The following is a 24,851-nucleotide window of genomic DNA, read 5'->3' as shown; positions in this document are numbered from 1 at the left end:
CACAATGATTTAATTTTCCCCAAACTGTAGTTATTGTTTAAATCTACAATAAGAAATACCACATAAACAATGATCCAAAATAGCAATTAAACTGTAGATTTAATCATTTGTACCCGCAGTGTATTAGACTTTACTGTTTATCATTTAAAAATATGCTACGGCCTCTGGTAATTTGGACCAAACTGTAGATTTAAACATGTATCAATGTCTTAGCTACATATCCTAAAGTCCAAATCTTTGGTAACAAAAACAACCTTAAAATAAAGACAACAATAATCAATAAAAATATTGAAACTTTACCTTGAGAAAACCATCAATCAAATCCATCTGATTATTCCTTTCATCAATCAAATCCATCTTTCTCGCAAAAATTTGAGCCTCAACACCATTTAAACCCGTAATATCGTTAATCATACCGTTAGATTGATAATGACAATCATATGGTGAATCCAACCACACCTGATTACTCCTTCCAACCAACAAAACCCATATCAGGATCAGGACCCTTAAAACAATCCAACATAATCTTATGACTAAAACCAAGAGAATTGTTATTATTATTACAATTTAATCGCATCTGATTAATTCTCTGATCCACCAAATTAATCTTTCCCTCCAAAACCTTGACAAAATCCATCAAACCCTCAAACCCTAATCGATCGATAACCTAATCCTCTGTTTCACATCGTTGCGTAGATGAAACACCCACATCTTACTTGTTTTGATGATCTGAAGGCTGCAAATCAGATTTCTAAAACCTAATCAAAAGTAAAACCTCGTTATAAATATGTTTTCAGTTAGTAATGAAAATGCAAAAACGAAAACAAAACAACAATTAAATCCTTAGTTTGTAAAATCGGAGTCGCACAAACAGAACCAAATCCAAAAAAACAACAAAATTGATGCAAAAAAATTAAAAAAAATAAAAGGAATTAAAAAAATAAATCGAAGATGAGAGAGAACTAAAGATTTGAGATCTTTGACTCTTTGAGTGAAGGGAGGAGAGAGAAAATATGAGAGTGAAGCGGCGTAGAGTGAACTTTGTGTTTTACGCTGTTGGGTTTGAAAGTTAAAGGGGAAGGGTATTTTTGTCGTTTACGTGGGGGACACGAAAAGCGTGATTACCAAATTACCAAAAGCATTCATCATCACATCAGATAACCATTCATCAGACAAAGATATTCAAAAGGATTGGCAATAAACCAAGACTGATTATCAGAGTGATTGTCCAACAGAAGGAGTTACTATCGTATCAACATTTTGTCATAGCAATTCTCAACCTCATAGTAACAAAAATAATCCACATAAACACTTTAACACTCAAAATCCCTTATCAAACCTAAGAAAAAAGAGTAATTTAGTTTATTAAGAGCAAATATTAATGAATGTCACATTTGTAGCAAACTAAAATGACACCAGTAATTCAACTCTTAGAGATAGATTAATCTCTCATGACCTTAACATTCTTCCTACCCTTATAACCCCAACAATTTAGTTCAAAAATTTGGTTCAACAATTTGATCTCATGTCCATTTGAAAGCGATAATGGTTTCCCCGTATACGGAGTAGTTGTAGTCTATAGCCCTGCCTCAGTCAGAACACCAACAATATGCCAATAATATGTATCAATATGCCAATAAATATGTGTCAATATGCCACAATAAATATGTTAATATGCCAATAATATGTGTCTGTTTTACAACACTGAGCCTGAGCTAGTTCATGAATAACAATAGCAATTTCATGTCATGTAGAAAGCGATAACGGACTTGGTTCCTTTCTCGAAACCTAGTAGATTTTCCAAAGCAAAAAGATATGAGTAGCATTAGCAATCATTTTCCCAAAGAAATAGTTCAAAGAACAGGCATACTTTGCTTCAGTTATTGACACTTAAACTTACCCCAGACCATTAATGATTCAAGGCAACGAAACAAAGGAAAAAGATGAATGATAAAAGGCAATGCAAGCAAGATTTTTTACCAAGATAAAGGTGAAAACCTTTGAAACAATTGTTCCACCATCTGCTTCAACTTGCCGGAACTTTGGCCTATTCCGAAATGCACAAACCAAAAGAGTGCAATTGGAATTCCAGTCCTGCTGATGTCCAAATTTCATAGTGATCAGCTAAAAAATCATAAACTCAAAGTAATTGGCGTTTTTTTTAAGACATACGCAGATGAGAAAATGAATCAAATTGACCAAATACATGAAGAATTAGAAATAAGAATGTATTTTTTTTCAATTGATTGACAAAAGATTGTATTTTTCAATCAAATTAGCAATTAAACAAAATGGTAAGAGGATATTCATAATTTCATACCTGATGAAGAAGCCATTGCCTCAGTAAAAACTTCACCCAAAAATAATCAACGTGAGGGTTTTGAAACCCTAATTAATCGACCGATGCCGCCTCCTTCTGGTTAATCGAAAATTACACGAAATTGAAATAAGTAAAGCAAAATTGAAACCCTAATTAATCGAAAACAAAAAGTTGGGAAACTTAACAGGTTAGATGATGATGAGGGTTTTGATTTTTGAAGAGATTCAACGTGAAAAGGGCCGACCGATGCCGCCTCCATCTCCATCTCCACCAATTGATGATTAAAAAACCTCAATAACACAAAGATCAAACGAATAAGAACATAAGTTTTAATCCGAATTTACCAAATCTTTGAGAAGAGAATAGAACGGAAAAACGGCGAGTTATCTCACCCGGATCTCCAGAAGATCAGACGTTAATGGTGATGGTGATGGTGATGGTGATGGCGGTGGAGAAGGCGAGAGGCGGAGGAGAGAGAGTCTGCGTGTGCGGTGAAAGAAACACGAAATATTTAGGGTTTGGAATGGAGGATGGGGTTTGGTGGAAGAGGATTAGAGGAAGAAGATCGAAGAAGATGAAGAGGAAGAGGAAGGAGAGAGAAAACGGGAGGGAGGTTGAGGGAGGTTAGGGACGCCGAAGACCTAGGAGAGAGAAAGAGAGGTATGTGCGAGACTCAGTGAGAGTGTGAGAGTGAAAGGGTGGGGGAGTTTAATTAGGGGGTAATTTCGTCAATTCACAGGGGACACGAAAAGTTATTTTACTATTATGCCCTCAGCTGTTCCTTTATATAATAGAGATTTTTAACTGTAGAATGAAACAAACTTTTGAAAAATGATAAATTTATTATAAAAATATAAAAAGTTTTAAAAATTGATAAATTTATTATTAAAATATAAAAAGTAAGCAAAAGTCTTAATATATTGATGGGTCACATGAATTTTTTTTCAATGAATTAATTTGATCATAAATATACATATATATATATATATATATATATATATATATATATATATATATATATATAAATAGTTTTACAATATTAACCTTTAACTTAGTGAGATACGTGAAAAGCCAAGATGATAAATAAGGTTTCTTTTTAACCATTAACTTGATATCTCGGGGTTTCTTTTTTTGTTTTTGTTCTTCTCAATTTTTATAATTAAAATAGATATAAGAACAATAAAATTGATTATAGCCGAGTAAGCGCATAAACATACAAAGAAATACTTAATATATATATATATATATATAAGAACAATCATGTTGAATTTTAACCATTAACTTCCTTCATCTTCCTTCCGATCGTTGTAAATCAAATTGATTAGAGCCGAGTAAGCGCATAAAGATACAAAGAAATACTTATTTCGTTCATTTTTATTCGCAATGTTTAGACTTTTTACATTTTTCACATAGTCTACTTGACTATTGTTGGTGATCTATAGGAAATATAAAACATATACATGTGGGATTTTGTTAGATTCGTCTTATTAATCAACATTTAAATTTCTTTTTTTATTAAAAAATGAATAAATTGTATTAGTAAAGTATGTACTATGTATATAAGAAGTATAATGTTATCCCCATCCATCACAATGCACGAGAATAGATGGTAATGAAACCTGAACCATATCTAGATTTGGTGATCTTCAAAATATAATTAGACCCTGCATATCTGGATCCAAATCCGGATCTGTTTCTAGCAAATAGGATTTGAATCCTGTTTTTGGGATCCATATTCGATTCAGATCCTGCCCATTGATCTATTTGAAAATGATTTTTTTTTAATTATGTATAAAATAATTTGAATTTGAATTTTTTTCATAATTTTGAATTTTATTTTCTTTATTCCGTTGGAATGTATTTTGCATCATAGGGTGAATGCATAATTTTATTTTATTTATGAAAAAATAGCATAAAATTACACGTGGATCTAGATCCTACATACAGATCCGTTGGATCTGGATCCAAATTATTTGGACCGGCGGATCTAGATATGGATCCATGTGCGAAAAACGGAACCTAGAGTATATTAGATGTACACCCTGGTGCACCGTGCACCCTTGTGAGGAGAAAATGTGGCAGGTACCACCAATGGACATAAAAGTACCCTTGAGTGCACCAAATAACTTTCACGCTTTACCACCCACTTTTTTTTGCCTAATATAATTTTGTATGCTAAATGAAAATCACCATATAGCATATCAATTTTTTTTGTATTTTTTTATTTCCATTGATTTTTTTATTGAACCTAATTTTATATATCACCTATAACAGCTTGTAGTTAGAGAGTATCTATTTTTACCCCTTAAATATTGTACCACCCTCCTTACCGCCAATATAACTTTTTTATCCCTAACCCCATTTATCAGGACCATTCAACCCATCTCCTTATTGTAAAATTAAGAAAATCTCCAACCACCATCGTACTCCACTCGATTGGTGCTCGTATTAGCCAATACATGGTCAATTGGTCATGCACCCCCAAACAAATTCATACATGTTGTATATCTTAGCTAGATTATTTTACATGATTAGACAAATAGGTCTAATAATATATGATTAAAGATTTGGCCTAAAACCTTATGAATCGGTTACAATTTTGTCTTAACTTTCATCATCGAGTTTCGGATATTTAAATAAATACTTTATAGATTAAATGATCCTAACTTAACGATTTTCTGATATTTATTGTGACATAATTGTATCATGAGTAACGACGTATATAATTTTCTTATGATATGTAATGTTACAAATGGTTTTGTATTATTATACGTTAAAAAGTCTCCAAAAACAAAACTTGGCGTAATCCAACTAACATTCAAACTGCCGAATGACTTCTCTAAATATACAATAAAAAGTAGTATTCGTATATGTTAAGACAAATGACTAATTGACTATAGAGAGAGAATATATATAACTTCTTTAAATACCAAATCATTTATGTTAAGAAAAATTATTTGAGCATATATCATATATATGATTCGTTATTGTTACCACAAATACAATAACTTAAATATGATAAAATAAATTATCTATTAATTTATCTATATATTATATTAAAATAGAGGAAATCAATGTGGTGAGGCCAATCAATGAGTGACATTTGTCATCACCACATTGATTTCCTCTATTTTAGTATAATATATAGATAGATGAAGATGACAAACCTGGAGAGCATTTCCATATTCATGTTTTGAATTTGTTTAACGACCTTTCATTTTTAATTTGTCAATTGTCAAGATTGACCTTTTATCCGTTCATATGAAGTACTAGTCTTATATGCACGCGATGCGTGCAAATATAAGAAACAGATTTGTGTTATTGCATTTAAACCTGCAATAACAAGTAAAAAATATAATATAAATGCGATGCGTGCGAATATAAGAAATCGATAAATTAGATAGAGCCGACGCATATAAACAAATTGATTAAAATGGAAAGAATTTATTTAAGGGGCTAGATTGATTAAAATGTTTCTTTGGGATTTTTCTAATGGGTAGTTTGTCATTATATTCTCTATTCTATAAGTGTGGAGGGTATTTTAGTAATCCAAAGGGGACACCAAAAGTGGATTTACTAAAATAATCTCAGCTCCTCACTTATATAATAGGGATAAAAATTTAGCTTTTCAGGTTAATTTAGTGTGGCTTATCGTAACTTTTTATTTTTGGTATGTGATGTACCGTGTACGTAATAGATAAATAGGATTTTCTCTCTTGACATGGTCTTGTTTGGTTTGGTATGATTTTTCATGGTCTGGTCTGAATGTTTTGTGTAAATGTTTTTTTTTACTAGTCTGATCTGATTTTTATGGTCTGTTCTAATAAATTATAAGAATAAAGTGAAGAAAACAGAGTAACTTTGGGCCTTCAAGAGTTCAAGTCTTTATATTTGTTTTACTACATTAATACTCAATATTATTACCAATGATGTCTTGGCCTAGTGATTAAGATCGAGGGGCTGTGTACGATAGGTCTCAGGTTCGAATCCCCCGGCCCCCATTTGTAATTTATATTGCCCTTGTGGCTCATTCGCACCAAAAAAAAATACTCAATATTATTAATACCATGAATTACTATGGCCCTGTTTGGTTAGGAGTTGTTAGCTGTTAGCTGGTTTGACTAGCTGTAAGCGGTTAGCTGTTTGCATTAGCTGATTTGACTAGTTGGTTGCATTAGCTGTTTGTGTAAAAGTGTTTAGTAAATTAGCTGATAGCTGTTAGCTGTTTAATATGTAAAATGACCATTAAGGACATTGACATACTTTGTTTTTTATTAATATTAGACAAATAGTTTATTGTGTTAATTTTTTTCTTTTTATTTTTTTTAATAAACAATCACTGAATAAAATATTTTTTAAAACAAATATTTTTAATTAATTTTTTTAGTAAATATTACTAATGATATTTCAAGCATGATTGCAATATATTTCAATTGCTTCAAAGTACTAATATAAAATTTATTACAACAAAAAACGAATCTAGGAAATAGGGTGAAATGAAAAAGAAAGTGTGAGTAATGTTTTTAGGACAAAAATAATGTAGGGTACCAAGGTTGATAGTGGTTGTAATTATAGGCAATAGTAGGACAAAATAGTCATTTTCATCCACATTTCTCAAACCTCTAATTGCAAAAAGCTCCTATATTGAGCTTTTTCAAAATTAGCGTTTTCACCCCAAAACTCTCTTCCAAACCTCTCCTAACCAAACACTTCCAAATAGCTTTTTCTAAAAGTCAAACCTCTAATTCACCCCAAAAAGCTCTTTTTCTCTCAAACCTCTCCTAACCAAACACCCCCTATATCTATAGCTAGTCTATACCTAGTATTTAAAAACTCAAACCATAATGACATGCGTCCACTTCCCCATCGTTTCCATCTTTATTCCTTTATTTTTCTTTTTTAATTGACACATTAAAATATTAATTTAGTATTGGTACTTATATTAAAATTGTGGCAACTCAAAAGACAACCTTGAATGATAAACAACTCAAACGGCTTCTATAATAAAAACATATAAACAAATAAGTACAAATCAATAACCATTAGTACTTATACCTTAATAATCTATTTTAAATTTTTAACTTCAGAAAATAATAAGACGTTGATTATATCAACCTCTAATCTCCCATGACCACCTATAAATAAATTTGACTACCGACCATTTTTTGTTTTCATTCGCACGATCAACTATATCAACATATATTTTAAGAGGTAACATGCCTTTATTTTATGTATTTCCACCTTTAAGAAATTATATTGAGTATCACATTATCACTGCAGTTGACTGTTACACCTCAATTTTGTTTTGCTGAATTTATAATAACCTTAAAGTAGAAAAAGAGCAAAAAACATAAAGTGGTTCTATTTATTTACATCTTACACTAACCAAATATTTGTGAATGTACCTTAAAAAAAAAGTAGTTTTGATACCTAAAAATTGTATGGGACACTTATACATACAATGCTCTCATACATTGCACGGGTCAAAATACTAGTAGTTAATACTCAGTACATAACGATTACATTTATTTGTATTTTGCTGCAATTATAACATGTACTGACTTTTTTACTTTTAACATTAACCTGTTATATTTCAGAGTCATGCCATCAAGTCTTAAGCAATGCATATTTATGTATAGGAATCGAAGATTACATGAAGTGAAAACTCATGAGCAGAACCTTTCTTATATGGTAATTGAAATCAAGCACAAATGGCTCAAATAATGACACTGTTTCGATTTGGCAAAAGACCAAAACCCCAAATTTGAATGTCGATCAATTACTAGTCAAATTGAGATAGTAGGGAATACCAGAAGGAGTAAGCCATTCACCACCTAAGATGAAATTTCCCACTGTAAAGGTGCTTGCATCAGTTGTATTGATGACTCTATAACCTGGCCATGTAACCCTTCCACTAGTATTCGCCCCAGGTCCTCTATTATTGTATTCACCGTAATAGAGTGTGCTTAATGCAAAATCACCTTCCCACTCCAACCAACCAGCAGGATCAACAACATCCTCCATATTCGACAGCATGAAGACCGTTCTAGAATATTCCTTCCAAGGCCGTCCTAGGAATGTTCTGTAAGCAGTCTTATTAGCTGCCAAATCAGCTGCTGCCGCCACTTTACAGTTTAAGATGGAAGTTCCAGTGTTTTGGTTTGGGTCTTCTCGGCCTTGAGCAGTGTAGATGTTCTTTTGGTTCGAAAGTGGCTCTCGAGCATATAAGTTGCAGTTTTGGAACACAACAGCCGCGTTACCAAATATAAAGTCTACCGTCCCATAAATGTCGCACTCCCTGTAGAATTGTCGTAGCGAATGAGCGTATAAGGTGTCTTGATAGCCTATAAAGCTGCATTGGTAGAATGCAGAGAGATCTGATCCACTTCTTAGAGCAACTGCTTGGTGTTTTGCTGCTCCTGCGTAGTTTTCTACTGTTATGCCTTTCGCTATGAAGCCAGCTCCAACTACAGCTGCACAAAAAACAGAGATATTTTAGTGGTAAGTAATTAGTTATGGGTTATGGACTTATGGCCCATCAAGTAATCCATATTGAATCATACGGAGTACTTTTGATCCAACCAAGTAATCCAAATTATTGAACCTAGTTATTTCATTGGGCCATATATCCCTCATTTTGATTAACGGGCTAAGCAATAAATGCACAAATAATAAATGTAACAAAAATGTCAAAATCCATAGTTTGGCCCACAACATGTGGTACTCCAGTTTCGTAACTTAATGAAATGGGCAAAGCATCTCACATTCTGATATTTTGAGTTAATTAAGATTAAATATGTTAAGATAAGTTCAATTGCGAAATAAGTTCAAATAATATAAGTTTAACAAAAATAAGTTTTTTTCAGACATTTTCACACATAAGTTTCTTTTAGATAAGTTCAGATAAGTCCAATTAAATTCAAATAATATGAGTTCAGACAAAATAAGTTGAATAAAACATAGCCATAATATAGTTATAGGAAATGATCTCCATCCACAATAAGCAACTTCATTATATTTTTGGGTCTGAGCGAGTCATATGATTATTATAAATGGAAGAATGGACATTTTGTAACTTATCGTACGCCGATATTTGTATTTGTAACCTACCGTACGCGTGCCGGCAAACTTTATGGAAGGGTCAAGAAAAGTTATGGGATGGACATGATCTACAGTTCTACACAGTTCAAAATAGTAACGATAATACTGTATGAGTTATGTACATCTAATAACATTACACGCATTTATCTTTTGACTTAGCGCTAGTTCAGTTTTATCTAATTCTAGAGTTATTATCACATCTTAAGGGTATTAAGTGAATTTATTACTACGGAGTATAAAAGTAAAATTTCAGAAAATGTAACAAAAATTTGCATGTATTCTTAAACTTCTATAATCATGAGAACTTGAGCAGATCGGCCGTGGCAGGAGGAGTCATACCAGTAAAGTAAATAAAAGTGCACACCGACAGTATTTTTGTGGCCTCCAACCTTTCCCACACTAGCAACTAATTATTCCTCCACATGTAGAAATATCCAATCAGTTGTCAATCCTGGTTAACGAGTTATGAACGTTTAAAAACACCACTTCGCTTTCTAAAGATGGTTATGGGCCGTGTTAGAATCGAATGTCCTCCACGCATAACCCACTTGTATATGCCGTGTCAAATGTTTCACAAGGCCAACCTAGACACAATCACACAACCTAGGCTTACATGTCCTTGTGTTGTGTGGTGCTCACATATCTAAGCTTAATGTCACTCATTTTAATGTATCGGGTCTTGTCGTGCCCTGCCGCGAATGCCGGTCCGTACTTTTTCCATAAAAGTCTGGCCCATACACGGTCCAAAACTTTATAATTGCGAGATCCGTGCCATGCTTTTTTCGTGTTCGGTTATGAAGGCCCTAACACAATGCCATATTTACTCACTTTCCTGGTGTCAAATTTACTCTACAATCATATCCACCGGTAGTTTATTCGGATAATATTCAAAGTTCAACTCAATTTCAATCGATATGCTATTTTTGGATTTAAACTAAAATTTATTTAGTATTTACATAATTGGAATCGAAATAAGAATATTGAAGACCAGATAAACCAAAAATTAATCTAGAAAGGTGAAATATCCTTTGGTCACATGACTCACATCTAAAGGGCCAGGGACTGGGCCTTAGTGGGGCCTCCAATCAATGTACTGCAAAGCCATTGTCTCCATATAAAGTAATTACCATCATTGTCACCTTACCACTTTGTACTTTGTCGTCGGTGATTTCAATTTATTTCTCCCATTACTAGTTATAGTCATTGATCAAGATTCAAGAGTATTGAATGATACTGGTGCGAATTAACCACAAAACCAATATTGAATTATTTAACTTGTGAGATGGATTAAATGTTTAGAGAGCTTGTTCGTGAAATTTCATACCATTAATGGAAGGTTAACGAGTATTTATAAACACTAGTTAAACATACTGTAATTGTATTCATTACCATAGCACTTGGTAAAAGACTTAAGAAGAACCAACTATGATTGTAGGGCTAGCTTGTTTTTCTTTCTAGCAAGCAAGTGTTGGCTGTTGACTATAGCTTATAAGTATTTTTAGTTGCTTTATTATACTTCAACGATGTTAATATTGTAATATCAGTATGTTATAGAATAGCAAATATAGAAAATTTTACTAAATTTCATTGTTCATGTGAATTCTGAAAACAAGAAAGTTGTATCAATGCGTGTTTAAAATAAAAATGTACAATTCTTCAGACTGATTATATTTCTTTCCAACTAATGTTAAACAATTGTATGATACTATACGGTGACCAAGAGTATCTTAAAAATGGTGCTTTCGACTAGGGACATTACGCTATAGATGCAAATTTTCTATTGTATCTTTTTTTTTGACGCAATTCAGTTCTCCTATTGTACATTGGTACCACATTGGAATATAGTCTTTTTACATACAATGAGTAAAACAGTAAAACATATAATACAGGAAAATATAATATAAAAAAATCACTCAATAAATATTATGATTGCCCAATATAGGGTTTAAAACGATTGCATCATGTATTTCCTAGTGATCTAGCTCCCACCCACTTAAGCACTTAAGTTGTTGGCAAGTTCAACCATGTGTAAATGTTTAATGATAAAAAGTAGCATAGCAAACTTTAAGCCCATAGGTCACTCTCGTTCTTTGGACATCCTTACTGAAGCTCTCTTCTCCATACAAACATGCAAACTACTACTACTCCGTATTTCCTAATCAGTAATCTTATCTAAATAAATAACTTTGCTTAGTAGGGTAACGCTGTGTGTGGTCCTTTATCTAATTCGTACGCGCACATTAGTTTTACACTTATCAAGACATAAAGTTTTAGGGAGTTATTTGGTTATCAAATACTCCGTATTACTACAGCCATAAATGGCCCTAAAACTTTATGTCTTGATAAGTGTAAAACTAATGTGCGCGTACGGATTTATTATTTTATTTCATTCAATTTTTCTTCTTAATATCCGTGTTCGACCAAGTGTATCTCTTAAATAAATACGGAGAGAGTATATTACGGAGTATTAAAAAAGTGAACATGAGATCAGACAATGAGTTTTATTTTATTGAAAAGTACATGCTATAAAATATAGTGAAGTATATTTTTTAATTGAACGTGAGAGAAGAGGTGATCCTAATTTTATAGTGAAGTATATTTTTTAATTGAACGTGAGAGAAGAGGTGATCCTAATTTTTTTTAAGGGAAAGGTGTAAAAAACTAATTTAAGACAGAGGTAAATAAAAAGTATAATAACTAATTATATGGGACGGATGAGCGAGAGTGATGGATAGCTCAGTTGGTTAGAGCTTCCATCCCGGTTCCAGGTGATCCTGGGATCGATTCTCATCCCCGCCCTTGTGGCTCATTTGCACCAAAAAAAATATGGGACGGATGAGTATTATCGTTAGTGCGTAACTAAAGACTTACCAAGAGTAGCAGACCTAAAAGTTGTGTATCCATCAACAACGTTATTCTTTGCCTTGATGAGCGTCTTCCCAATTCCATCTCCTAAGAACATTATATTTGTCTTTTTCTTGTCAACCTCCACATTTTCAAAATAAGCTCCGGCCTTTATGTATATCACGAACTGTGTGGCACTCTTATTCGGAGCCGCCGCCACCGCCTCCCCAATTGTCTTGAAATTACCAGAACCGTCCTTTGCCACCACTAAGTTCACACGGGTAGTCGTTCCGTTCCCAGGTGGAGTAGCTGTCTGCAACAGCCGTCGGTTCTTCTTCTTCATCCAGCCCGGAAACCCAGCCCGATCGAGTCCGTTAACATCGTCGAGATCATCGTAAGGTAACGACATTGTCTTATGCTTATGTTTGCAGTGGCGGGGCCCACGGATCTTCTTCAGCATGACGAGGGAGTTGCTGACGTGGTGTGAGATGTTGTAAATGCCTGTTTGGATGAGTTGTCGTATGGTCCTGTTCGACCCTATGGCAAACCCGTCCAGGCAGGTGTACTGGTTTGTCATGGCCGCGCTCAAAAAGGTGAGACAATTGGTCATATTACGGGTCGGGCCACACTGGTTTGCTGTTTCGTCAAGGACTGTCTCGAGCTGGTCCGTCGTGTCACCTAGGAGCTCGAGGCAGTCCTTCACTGCATTGTGCTGTAACCGACTCAATGAGTGTCGGTTGCCGGATTCGAGGCCCGATACATTGGCGGTGGACGTACGGACTATCGCCTCGGTAACACTAATAGTGTAGCGGAGGATCTCTGTTAACGACTTCTTATGAAGGTGAGGAATGGTGGAGAGTGTGGCGATGCAAAGGTCGGGGTAAAGGGTGCCATCACAATGGGATTGTGCAAGTTGAAGATGGTTTTGAACATGAAGATGAATGTGAGGTTTCTGAGAGGTTTTGAAGGTAGGTTTAAGTATTAGTAAGAACGTGGTAAGAATTAAAATTGGTATTATTAGTTTAAACTTGGTTTTTCTTGAAATGTTCATGTTCTTTTGAGGTGTAGGACTGTAGTAGGAAGAAGGGTTGTGTGTCAGTGTGTGGCAGAGTGGAGCTAGAGAGTGAGTGAGTTATATATATGGAAGTGGAGAAACTAATTAAGCCACTTGTATATATATACACAAAGATAAGGTGGTGATGTAGTAATTTACTTAATTTAATACAAGGTAGTTAGCAGTCATGCATATATGATATATCAATGTACTACAAAGTACTCCGTATAATAGTGGTAAATGTAAGTGAAAGAATTATATTCCGTATCTCTTTCATTCAATGAATTGACCATATATACATCATATGGAGGAGTAATTCTAGGAGCTATTTATGGCTAAATATGCTAATAAATAAATTACAGTTATTTGACACCTAAGAAATATATTTACATATATATTCTAACACTCCTTCGCAGTCAAATCGGGAGACTTGCGAACGTTGAGACTGTCCCGAAAATCTTCAAACAAGACTTGTGGAAGCCCTTTAGTGAAAATATCAGCAATCTGATATCTAGATGGAACATGTAACACGCGAACCTGCCCACGCGCAACCTTCTCACGAACAAAGTGGATGTCCATCTCAATGTGCTTTGTGCGTTGATGTTGCACTGGATTTCCCGAAAGATAGATAGCGCTCACATTGTCACAATAAACCATGGTAGCCTTATGAATCGGGCAATGTAGCTCTAACAGAAGATTTCGAATCCAGCATGACTCGGAGACAACATTAGCAACCCCTCGATACTCGGCCTCAGCACTGGAACGAGAGAGAGTGGGTTGGCGTTTGGAAGACCAAGATATCAAGTTATCCCCAAGAAAAACACAATAACCAGACGTCGAACGACGTGTGCCAGGGCATCCTCCCCAATCAGCATCCGTATAAGAAAGGAGATCAGTAACAGATGAGGGATAGAGATGCAAACCATAATCAAGTGTGCCTTGAATGTACCGTATAATAAGCTTTAGAGCATGCATATGATCATCTGTAAGCAAACATGTTGAACAACATATGAAATATCTGGCCTAGTAAAAGTGAGGTACTAAAGGGCACCTACAAGACTGCTGTAGTGGCTCGGATCCTCGTAAGGAGCACTAGATCGAACTGTTGCTGACTTTCGGCTTAATATCAACATGTAACACCCTAATAATTCCTTGCTTTTATAAAATCATTTTCCAACTTAAAATAAAGGAATTACTAAAGTATTACCGCCACCGTGATAACGGTTAAGGCTAGTACCAGAATTACGCAGCGGAAATTAATGTCAACTAACTTTTGAAAACGTAATAAATGAAATATCGAGGCCTCCTACAATTTGGAACCATGACGGCCCAAAAACCAGAGTATTAAAAGTTCAACGATTTCAAACATAATTAAAATATAAATAAATAGTTCAAAATACGAAAGCATGCAACTCTCTCGATCATCCCAAGCCACATGATTTCGATCTACCAACCTGCTATATTATTCTACTCCCCATCAATGCAAGTGCAAATGATGGATCATCATAGGGTCATTAAGGCAAAGGCCATGACCAAAAGACACAAAGCACGTAGTCAGCAAAAGCTGAGTACTTACAAGAATAGAGTGAAACAAAACTACAAACATGCATCACTCACTAAGTACTAAATCAACATGCAAAAGCCCTTTAATAATTAACAAACAAATCATGAATACAAGACTCGACTCTTGACTCGACTCTTGACTCACAATTTAATTAGAATAAGCTTCGAACGGGCCAAAGAAATATTCCATAAAGGAAGGGTGATGGGAGCCAACCATACACCGAATAATAAATAATTAAATCGGGCCATACCGAGTGTCGGACCATACCGACGGAATTCCTGCGCATAATATGAATGAAACAACGTCTTGTATCATTAGTAGGAGATCAAGCTTTCCGGCAAGTCTCCCCCCATTGTTCATACTCAAGGTATATACGTTCCAAGAGTTTTGAAGCTTGTTCTGGTTGCACTTTACGTTTATTAATATTTTATTAAGGGTGAACTCGAGACTCGAACACACATACATTCATACATACAATTAATAAACGACAACCAAGAAAATTCATTTTAATTCCTTTAGGACTTGTGATTAATAAATCAAGACGTAGTGAAATTACTACCAAGTTCCTTCTCACCAAAGGTGAGATTCCACATCATGCCTGTTAACATGAGGGTTGTGCCCTTGCACGACAAATCCTAATTCATTTCATACAAAACATTCCCAACTGAACCCTACATGTGCGGTGGCTTACGTGAGCGAACCCTTCACATGTGGTAAAATAAATAGTGCAACGAGGCACGAATAATTGGCTCAAAAGTATGCTAGACATCCCGTACAATAGCATAACAATAAATAATTCATCCCTTGCATGCGAAACAAACCATACATGCATAAACATTGAACAACATGATTGACAATGAAATCCATACTCATAATAATCCCAACATGCTTGTTCAACCAATAATTCAACGATTCCAATATAATAATCCACATGATCGTTCACCAAAACAAACATGAATCCACCAAGTTCACGTAATATATATAATTCACATCAATAACAATCATGTAATGTCCCTTGGCAAATAATGTGGTCGCCCTAGACTTGTACGTACCTGGAATACCTAAGTACGGGGGCCACTGTGCGAATCACAACTTACTAGAAATCAACTCCTATAAACACAATGGAGAAACTTAATTATTATCCATGTTTACTAAATTTCCAGCAACTTTGTTTAGTTTTAAAACACTTGAATTAATTAGAACTTAATCGTTCATTAATAAAATAATAGTCTCAATCAATCGTTTAAAACCATAGCATGAAATTAATTTATTTTCATGTATAAAACCATTAAAAGTTGACGTTTTAAGTCTTTACAATATTCTGAAAAATATAATTGATTATCATAATTAAATTCATCATCTAATTATGCTAATCAATCGCCCATAAGGCTTAGATTAAAACTCCAATCATAGTTTGTAATTAAAACCATTAAAACTAATAAAAATTGAAGCTTTAATATATACTTCAAATCTGAAAATTATAATATTTCAATCCAAAACATTCTTCAATAATTCAAACATACAAATCCTCAAAATTCGGTGTTCATAACCGATCCCAGCATTTTAATTAATCAAAACCAATAATAATAATATAATTTAAATACGGAATTGAAATAGAATAGGCAAGGAAGAAGAGAATTATACCAATCCGGCATATAGCACGGAACAACCACGAATTAATTGTGATTGGGTGAAAGAATTGAGTGAACGAATAAGGACACACACACACACACACACTTCGTGTGTGCGCGCGCGCGGACGAAGGAACAAGAGCAAGGCAGCATTGCGGCACGAGAGGGATGAGGGGCGCGGCTGGGGCGCGAGCAAGAGGGGCGAGGGCTGGGCGTGTGGCTGGGTGAGAGCAGCGCACACAGCAACAACAATAACACAACAGCAGCAGGGCACGACGAGTGCACGGGCTGCGAGAGGGAGCAAGAGTGTGTGAGGCGAGTGGCTGCGTGCACGAAGGCACGAGGGCAGCAAGAAACACGGAGAGGGGTGAGGGTTGCGTGCACGAAGGCACGAGGCACAAGCAGCAAGGGGCTGTGCATGCACGAGCAAAAGGGAGAGGAGAGAAAAGTGAAAATTGAAATACTGCAGCAGGATATTAGAACGCTCATAACTTCTAATCTATAACTTGGAATCAATCTATTGTTGAGGAAAAGTTCAAGAACTTTTCAAGATCTACAACTTTGTAGAAGAAACCTTTTTCTGAAAACGAACGCAGGTAGGGGAAAAACGGCCAAACATAAGTTCGACGAAAGAAAGAAGAATTTAGGGTTAGGGTTTTATTTTTAGGTTTAATGAATAATAGGGAGCGATTTTGAGGGTGAGCACCTATATTTATAGGCTTAGGAAACTCAAAGATGGGCTAGGCTTTAGGATTCCCTTTCGAGCTTCATTAAACATAGGATGGGCTTGTTTAATTTGTTTGGACTTGAATTTGGAATTGAATTGGGCTAGATTCATTTAAAATCGTTTTACTTTTGAAACCCAATTACATTCCCAACATTAAATAATAAATTCGTTTGGTAATAATTAAACTAATAAATATTCTTATTAAATAAAATACATTTAAATAAAATTTAAATCCGTTTTAAATTCTGAAAATCATAAAAATACTTTATAAATATAATAAAATATATTTATAAAATACAGAAAAATATGAGGTAATACACAACAGGTGAGGCGGAGGGCTTACACGAGGACATGCCATCCCGATTAATGATCTCTTTCGCATACTTACGTTGCGAAAGAAACATACCCTCTTTGCAACGAGTAACAGCAATGCCCAAGAAATAATTCAAAGGACCTAAATCCTTCATAGGGAATTCCGAGGCTAGCAATGCCATAATAGATCATTTGAGTGAATATGAAGAAGCAGTGAGAATAATATCATCAACATATAATAAGATGTATGCAATGGAGGACCCTTGGCGGTAGATGAACAAGGAGTTATCAGATCTATTGTTAGTAAAGCCAATGGAAGTGACGTAATCGGCGAACCGTGTATACCAAGCTCGGGGTGCCTGCTTAAGCCCATATAAAGACATACGGAGCAAACATACATTATCTGGACGAGACCTGTCCCAGAAACCCATGGGTTGATGCATATATACTGTCTCCTTCAGTTCACCATGGAGAAACGCATTTTTTGAAGGAAATATGTCCTTCACCCAAGGTACATTAAGTCTAATACCAAGGTTCAGATTAATTGCGAACAATTAATTCAGTGAGATCAAGTGATCGGAACAGCTAGCTGGAGCAATGCTTCCGATCAGTGAGTTCTAATGGATATTGAACTCACAACTTACTCTTTACCGAACCTACAAGGTCACACCAATGACACGTAACAGATCACCGGATAAAATGAATCGGAAATTCATTTAATAGCTTTTCGGGATTTAAGTTGGAAACGAATTATACGATACGACCTTGCATCGGAATCGTATATCGTATCGCGAATATTCGTAAGCTAGGCGAAACGAATAAATCGTATCGTACGGCGGTGATTCATCGTATACGAAACGATAAATAATATATTGGAAATATATTAAACGCGGATACGAGGAGCGGCCCACGAGCCGAGTGCACGAAGCACTCAAGGCCCATGGGAGCGCGCGCTAGGCAAGCAAGCAAGGCGACACAACAGCGCTGGCCCATGGCCGAGTAGCTGTGTGCGCGCGCGGGCCAAGAGCACGACACAGCAGCAGCAACGCGGCCCACGGCCCAGCTCGCTGCGCGTGTCCGTGTGATGCTGCGCGGGTTTGCTGGCCGGCCTTGCCTACGGGCTTGGTCGGTTCATTAAGGTTATGTAAATAACCTTATGACCTAATTTCCAACTAAGGCAATCACAATTCAGATTACACACAACCCTAGGAGAAAACAGAGAACCCTAATTCTCTCTGTGCCTCCATAGTGTGTTCATCCCAAAAGCAAATCTCTTGATCGATTGTCTAAGCTACGATAATCAAGACGGATCTGATCGTGTCGGTGAACCAAGTAGAGGAACGACAAGTGGAGTTCTTTGTTCGTGTTCGTTGACGGATTTGTGGAAAACACGCTTCAAACGTAAGTATGCTTAATCTGTGCTTTATACATGTTTCCTGGCTTTGGGGATTGTTCCGCACATGTTATTATGTTTAACTGTATCCCCCTACAGTGGTATCAGAGCCTTATGTATTCAAAGCATGAATTAACATGATTATTATTGTTTTTGCATTGTCGAAATTTTTGGAATTTTTGTTGATTTTTCGGAATTTTTTCGAATTTTGGGATTAATTGCGAAATTGGCAGTTCCGAAATCAAAAATATTCGCTTTTTCGATTTTTAAAACCCTAATCTGATGGAAAACGATTTTCTAAGATCAACTCATGAGAATAGAATTGCGAAAACAGGCCTCGAAGCATCAGTTTTTGGGCGTTTTTGTTAATTTTTCATTAAAAATTAAATGTGTCGGACAGTAATTCAATTAAAAGGTCGACCTAAACTACTCGGAATTGCTTGAAATTTTTACACAATGTTTTTAGGTACATGCTTGATCTATGGTAAAAATTTTAGATTTTTCCGATAAGTATAAATCCTAATTTTGCCTTTCCCCAATTCGTAAAATTTACAACCCTAATTGATTTTTAATTAATTATGAATTAATAATTCGGTTAATTGGGAAAGGGGGTATAATTTCATTGGTCAGTGGCTAATTTTAAAAATTATTGGATTAAAATTTTGATGGTTTCATTAATTTTAATCACACTTAAACCAATTTATTAATAATCTGAAATTTAATTGTTTATGAACGATGTAAAATTTCGGATTTTGTTAATTAAAGGTTCAAATTTTAAAGTTGATTTGATCGTTCTTAAAAGTTTGAATATTGTTAGCCCTTGATTTATTAATTTTACGAAATTGGATTGTCGTTAAAGTTTATTAAATCGTTAAAAATCGTTGTTTTTCGAAAAATTAAAATCGTAACTTTTTTGAAAAATAAAATTAATGCAAGTTCGTGAATTAAAATTTAATTTTAATTAGGTTGGTCCGTTTTACGAACCAAAAACACGAACATGGGCATGATGGAAGTATGGCTCGTCGAGCCATACGAGGCCGTTATGCGAGCCGTGCCATGCGACACGGGCAGCAGCACGAGCTGCGTGCCTCGTGCGCGCTAGGCAAGGCAAGGGCGGGCGATGCCTGCGGGGCTGCGACGAAGCAAAGCGCGATGCTTGCGACGTCGAGCGCCCACGATGCACAACACACACGCAACGCAGGGCAGCTAGGCTGCAGGTACCCGATGCGCATGCGCAAGGCATGGCGCGCGACGCGTGTGGGCGAGGCATGGCGCGCGAGCGATGGGCGACCGATGGCATGGTATGCGGTGCGATGGGATGGGCGCGCGCGGGCAATGCTCGTGTGCTCTTGGGCCTCTCGCACGACGGGCTGGCCGCAAGCCTAGGCCGTTTGATTAATTTTTTAAAAAAAATCATTTAATGAGTTGTGCTTCGTGTATTTGCATTAATTTGGGCTAACGGGATTTTTAATTTAATATTTCATAATTAATTATCCGGAATAATTATTGGTTTGAGTGGGAGCCACTAAATGAAATTAAAATGAAATAATTATTTTAATTATTTCGTAGGTCGCATTATTTTAATTAAATTCAATTTTAATTAGAATAAAGTCTAAGGATTAATAATTTGGAAATTGATTAATCTTTTAGGACGCGTTTATGTGAACGTGAATTTTAATTAATTCACGTAAATACTTGCATATTAACATGGGCCATTCGTTTTAGCATACGAATGGGTGAATGCATAGAATATATATTTTATGCAATGCAGGTACTCCAAGTGACTAGTATGGCCAAATTTAGGATAGTTAAATACGGTCTGCGCACCGTTCTATCTTTGAATGTAAAGTTTTAAATATGGTCTGCGTACCATGGAAATTTTGATGTAATTTATTATTTTCAAGTATTTCTAAGTTTAGAACTTTAAGTTAGCATTTGAACGAAGATCAAGACGATGCCAAGCTAACAAGGAGGTGATGAAGATTGGATGCTTCAAGACAAGAAGTTTTGGGCCATACTAGATCACCAATTATTTATGCAATTTAATATATATATATATTATGCATGAATGTATGAATGTATGTATGCTTTGCATGAACAGGTTGTTTCCTATGAATCGATTAGTTTTAAGTTCACTAAATAATCGAACCAACATAGAAACAACTAGGTCCAAGTAATATTGAGTTTTAAAAATTGCCTTCCAAATCAACACTTACAAAAATCTAGGGATCTAAGATAGTAGGTTTACGCTAAAGCGAGGTGCTATTTTAGTTGACTTAGATGGTAAGGCGTCCTAAAGGAGCACGTTGATTGTGGTTATAACTCAAACAACAATGGCATTAAGTTGTGGCAATGGGATAAATTATGGCATTAATTTATTAACCAAGAGTAATTTGGAGATTACTAGCAATAGGTTTTACTTACCTAAAATCTTAAAATACTTAAGACATGCTAAAGCTGCTTAAGGATTTAGGACTTTTGGGGTCTTGGAATCGTTTCATTCATTTCGGACCATGTTTTTTGCTTTTTGCATGAATGAAATGTTTTAATAGCTTTAATGATTGCATGCTTTTGCTTTTATTTCAAAGTTATTGAATTGTATGAATGGTTATTTATTGCAAATTCTTTTCGATTGTAGTAATCAAAATGGTCGCAAACATAACAACAATCATATCATCTGAAATTCTGGATGTCGAGTTAGACTTGACTAATTTTCTTGAATGGAAAGGGAAACTTGTTGAAGTTTTGAAAGTTAATGGCATACATTATGTCATTGAACAACCTTTCCCTAGCTATGATGCGCGAGGCATGACTCCTGAAAGGTACAGAAGTTGGGCACTTCACAAGTACCTTGTCACAGAATTCATCCTTAAGTCTATCCCTGAGAGTTGGAGAGGGAGGTTCATTACTTTTGAACCTCAAGCTCTCCTAAGTAGCCTCGAGGATAAGTGTGCGGGTTTTCGACCCTTGTGCCAAACTGGTGGCAATGGGGTTAACGAATTGGCTAATTCGATGAGCAATCTCAAGCTCATAAACCCACGCAAGTCGTGCCTAGAAGTCAAACTTCTGGAGGCACAAAGGCGCATCTACTCTGTCAAGATGGACAAAAACACATCAATTCGGTCTCATGTGGATATGATGTCTAGATTATTTTTCACAATTGAGAGACTTGGTGGTTCCATCAAAGAGTCGGTAGCTATTGCACTAGTGCTGAATTCTCTTCATAAGGATTATGAGGGTTTTAAGATGCACTATCTCTTTCATCAGAAAGAGACACATTCTCTGAACTTGTGGAATTACTCATGAAATGCGAGGAAATCCTTAAGTTCAACTAAGACCCTTTGAATGTGAGGTGCACTAAATTCAAGAAAATAGGCAAGGGGAAGAAAAGCAAGGCTGCATCTTCGTCCACTCCCGGAGGGCATCTGGCGCCTTCTAAGAGCAAGATGAAGAGGAATGCTTCTCCTTCCACATCGCAATGCTTCAATTGTAATGAAATTGGTCATTACAAGCGAGATTGCCCCAAACTAAAGGAAGAGAAGAAGGACGAAAACGTTGCTTCTCCTTCAGGTATGTATGTTATACATTGTAATCTAGCTAATTCTACTTCTTGGGTATTAGATACTGGTTGTGGATCACACTTATGTTCCAATCCACAGGGACTAAGGAGAAGTAGAAAGCTGGATAAAGGCGAGATGGATCTACGCGTGGGAAATGGAGCACGGATTGCTGCATTAGCCGTAGGATCTTATTTTATTTCTTTGCCTAGTGGGTTTGTTTTGGAACTAGAAAACTGTTACTATGTTCCTAGTATCACCAGAAACATCATTTCCGTTTCAAGTTTGGATTCTAAAGGTTTTAGTTTTCAATTTAAAGACAATAGTTGTTCTTTTGCTTTGAATGGAATGTTTTATGGTTCAGCACAACAAGAAAACGGTCTTTACGTGCTAGATACGAGCAAACAAATTTATAACATAAATACCAAAAAGGCTAAAACTGGTGGTTCGAATCTCACATTTCTGTGGCATTGTCGATTAGGCCATATAAACATAAAGCGCATGGAATTACTTCAACGGAAAGGAATTCTAGAATCATTCGACTTAGAGAAGATTGATCAATGCGAATCTTGTTTACTTGGCAAAATGACAAAACAACCTTTCTCAAAGGTGGGAGAAAGAGCAAGCGAACTACTAGGGCTAATACATACGGACGTATGTGGGCCTATGAGTACAAAAGCTAGAGGTGAGTTCAGCTATTTCATAACGTTTACGGACGACTTCAGTAGATATGGCTATATTTACTTAATGAAGCACAAGTCTGAATCGTTTGAGAAATTCCGAGAATTTCAAAATGAAGTAGAGAATCAACATGGCAAGAAAGTCAAAGCTCTAAGATCGGATCGAGGAGGTGAATATCTTAGCCACGAGTTTGATGACCATCTAAAAGGATGCGGTATTCTTTCTGAATTGACTGCTCCGGGGACACCTCAATGGAATGGAGTGTCGAAACGGAGAATCAGGACCTTACTCGATATGGTCAGGTCAATGATGAGTCAGGCCGAACTTCCTTTACAGTTCTGGGGACATGCGTTGCAAACTGCAGCACTCACACTGAATCGTGCTCCGTCAAAAGCTGTTGAAAAGACTCCATACGAATTATGGACTGGGAAACTTCCAAAGTTGTCTTTTCTGAAGATTTGGGGTTGCGAAGCATATGTCAAGCGATTAATTTCGGACAAGCTACAACCTAAATCTGACAAATGTTTCTTCGTTGGGTATCCAAAAGAAACTATGGGGTATTACTTCTACAACAAGTCAGACAACAAGGTATTCGTTGCTCGTGACGGTGTCTTTTTGGAAAGAAATCATATTTCCAAATTGACAAGTGGGATAATAATAGACCTCGAAGAGATTCGAGACGAACAACGAACTCATAACTCTTTAGAAGCAGTTCAAGTTGATGAACCTCCAAGGTCTTTAGAAGAGCCAGTGGGAGTAGTTCCTCAAAACGTTGTTGCCCCTCGTAGGTCAAATAGAACTATTTTTCAGTCGGACAGATGGACAGGCGTCCTCTTGACTGAAAACTTAGACGTTCTCATATTGGATAGTGATGAACCTTTGACTTACAAGCAAGCTATGACGAGCCCAAGCTCCATTAAATGGTTAGAGGCCATGCAATCTGAAATAGACTCCATGTCTGAAAATCAAGTCTGGGATTTGGTTGATTTGCCGGATGGGTTCACACCTATCGGATGCAAATGGGTCTTCAAATTGAAGAAAGACAAAGATGGAATTGTATACATATACAAGGCTAGATTGGTAGCAAAAGGTTACAGGCAAGTTCACGGCGTTGACTACGATGAAACCTTTTCTCCAGTCGCGATGCTTAAGTCTATTCGGATAATCCTTGCGATTGCCGCTTTTCATGACTATGAAATATGGAAAATGGATGTCAAAACTGCCTTCTTGAACGGTGTTCTTGAAGAGACTGTGTTCATGACACAGCCGGAGGGTTTTGTCGATCAAAAGAACCAAGGAAAGGTATGCAAGCTTAAGAAGTCCATCTACGGACTAAAGCAGGCATCAAGGAGTTGGAATAAACGATTTGATGAAGCAGTCAATAAGTTTGGCTTCATCAAGAATCAGGACGAATCTTGTGTATACAAGAAGGTCAGTGGGAGTAAAATTGCATTCCTAGTCTTGTATGTTGACGACATACTGCTTATTGGAAACGACATTCCTATGTTGGAGTCTGTAAAGACTTGGCTCGGGAAGTGTTTCTCAATGAAGGACTTAGGAGAGGCACAGTACATATTGGGCATCAAGATCTATAGGGATAGATCTAAAAGGATGATTGGACTAAGCCAAAGCACTTACATTGACAAAGTGCTAGCTAGGTTCAATAT

The 24,851-nt window shown here is 36.1% G+C and overlaps 1 protein-coding gene and 1 long non-coding RNA gene across 2 annotated transcripts; both read right to left on the bottom strand.

The window, feature by feature from the left end:
- Nucleotides 1–170: 170 nt before the first annotated feature.
- On the bottom strand, nucleotides 171–2,430 carry LOC130464238 (uncharacterized). The gene is made up of 3 exons (XR_008924617.1): nucleotides 2,321–2,430; nucleotides 1,981–2,094; nucleotides 171–758 (listed from the first exon to the last, which is right to left on the bottom strand). It is a non-coding gene; the product is annotated as an uncharacterized lncRNA (long non-coding RNA).
- A 5,544-nt stretch (nucleotides 2,431–7,974) lies between these two features.
- LOC110801555 (pectinesterase) lies at nucleotides 7,975–13,454 on the bottom strand. Its single transcript, XM_022006911.2, has 2 exons — nucleotides 12,293–13,454; nucleotides 7,975–8,793 (listed from the first exon to the last, which is right to left on the bottom strand). Exons 1-2 carry the CDS (start codon nucleotides 13,314–13,316, stop codon nucleotides 8,096–8,098), a joined length of 1,722 nt encoding a protein of 573 aa, XP_021862603.2. The 5' UTR covers nucleotides 13,317–13,454; the 3' UTR covers nucleotides 7,975–8,095.
- Between the last annotated feature and the right edge of the window lie 11,397 nt (nucleotides 13,455–24,851).

This window comes from Spinacia oleracea, chromosome 6 (assembly GCF_020520425.1).
Source record: "Spinacia oleracea cultivar Varoflay chromosome 6, BTI_SOV_V1, whole genome shotgun sequence".
NCBI classification, from domain to species: Eukaryota; Viridiplantae; Streptophyta; class Magnoliopsida; order Caryophyllales; family Amaranthaceae; genus Spinacia; species Spinacia oleracea.
The sequence above is the reverse complement of the archived record's forward strand: the minus strand, read 5'-3'. Positions and strand labels throughout refer to the sequence as shown.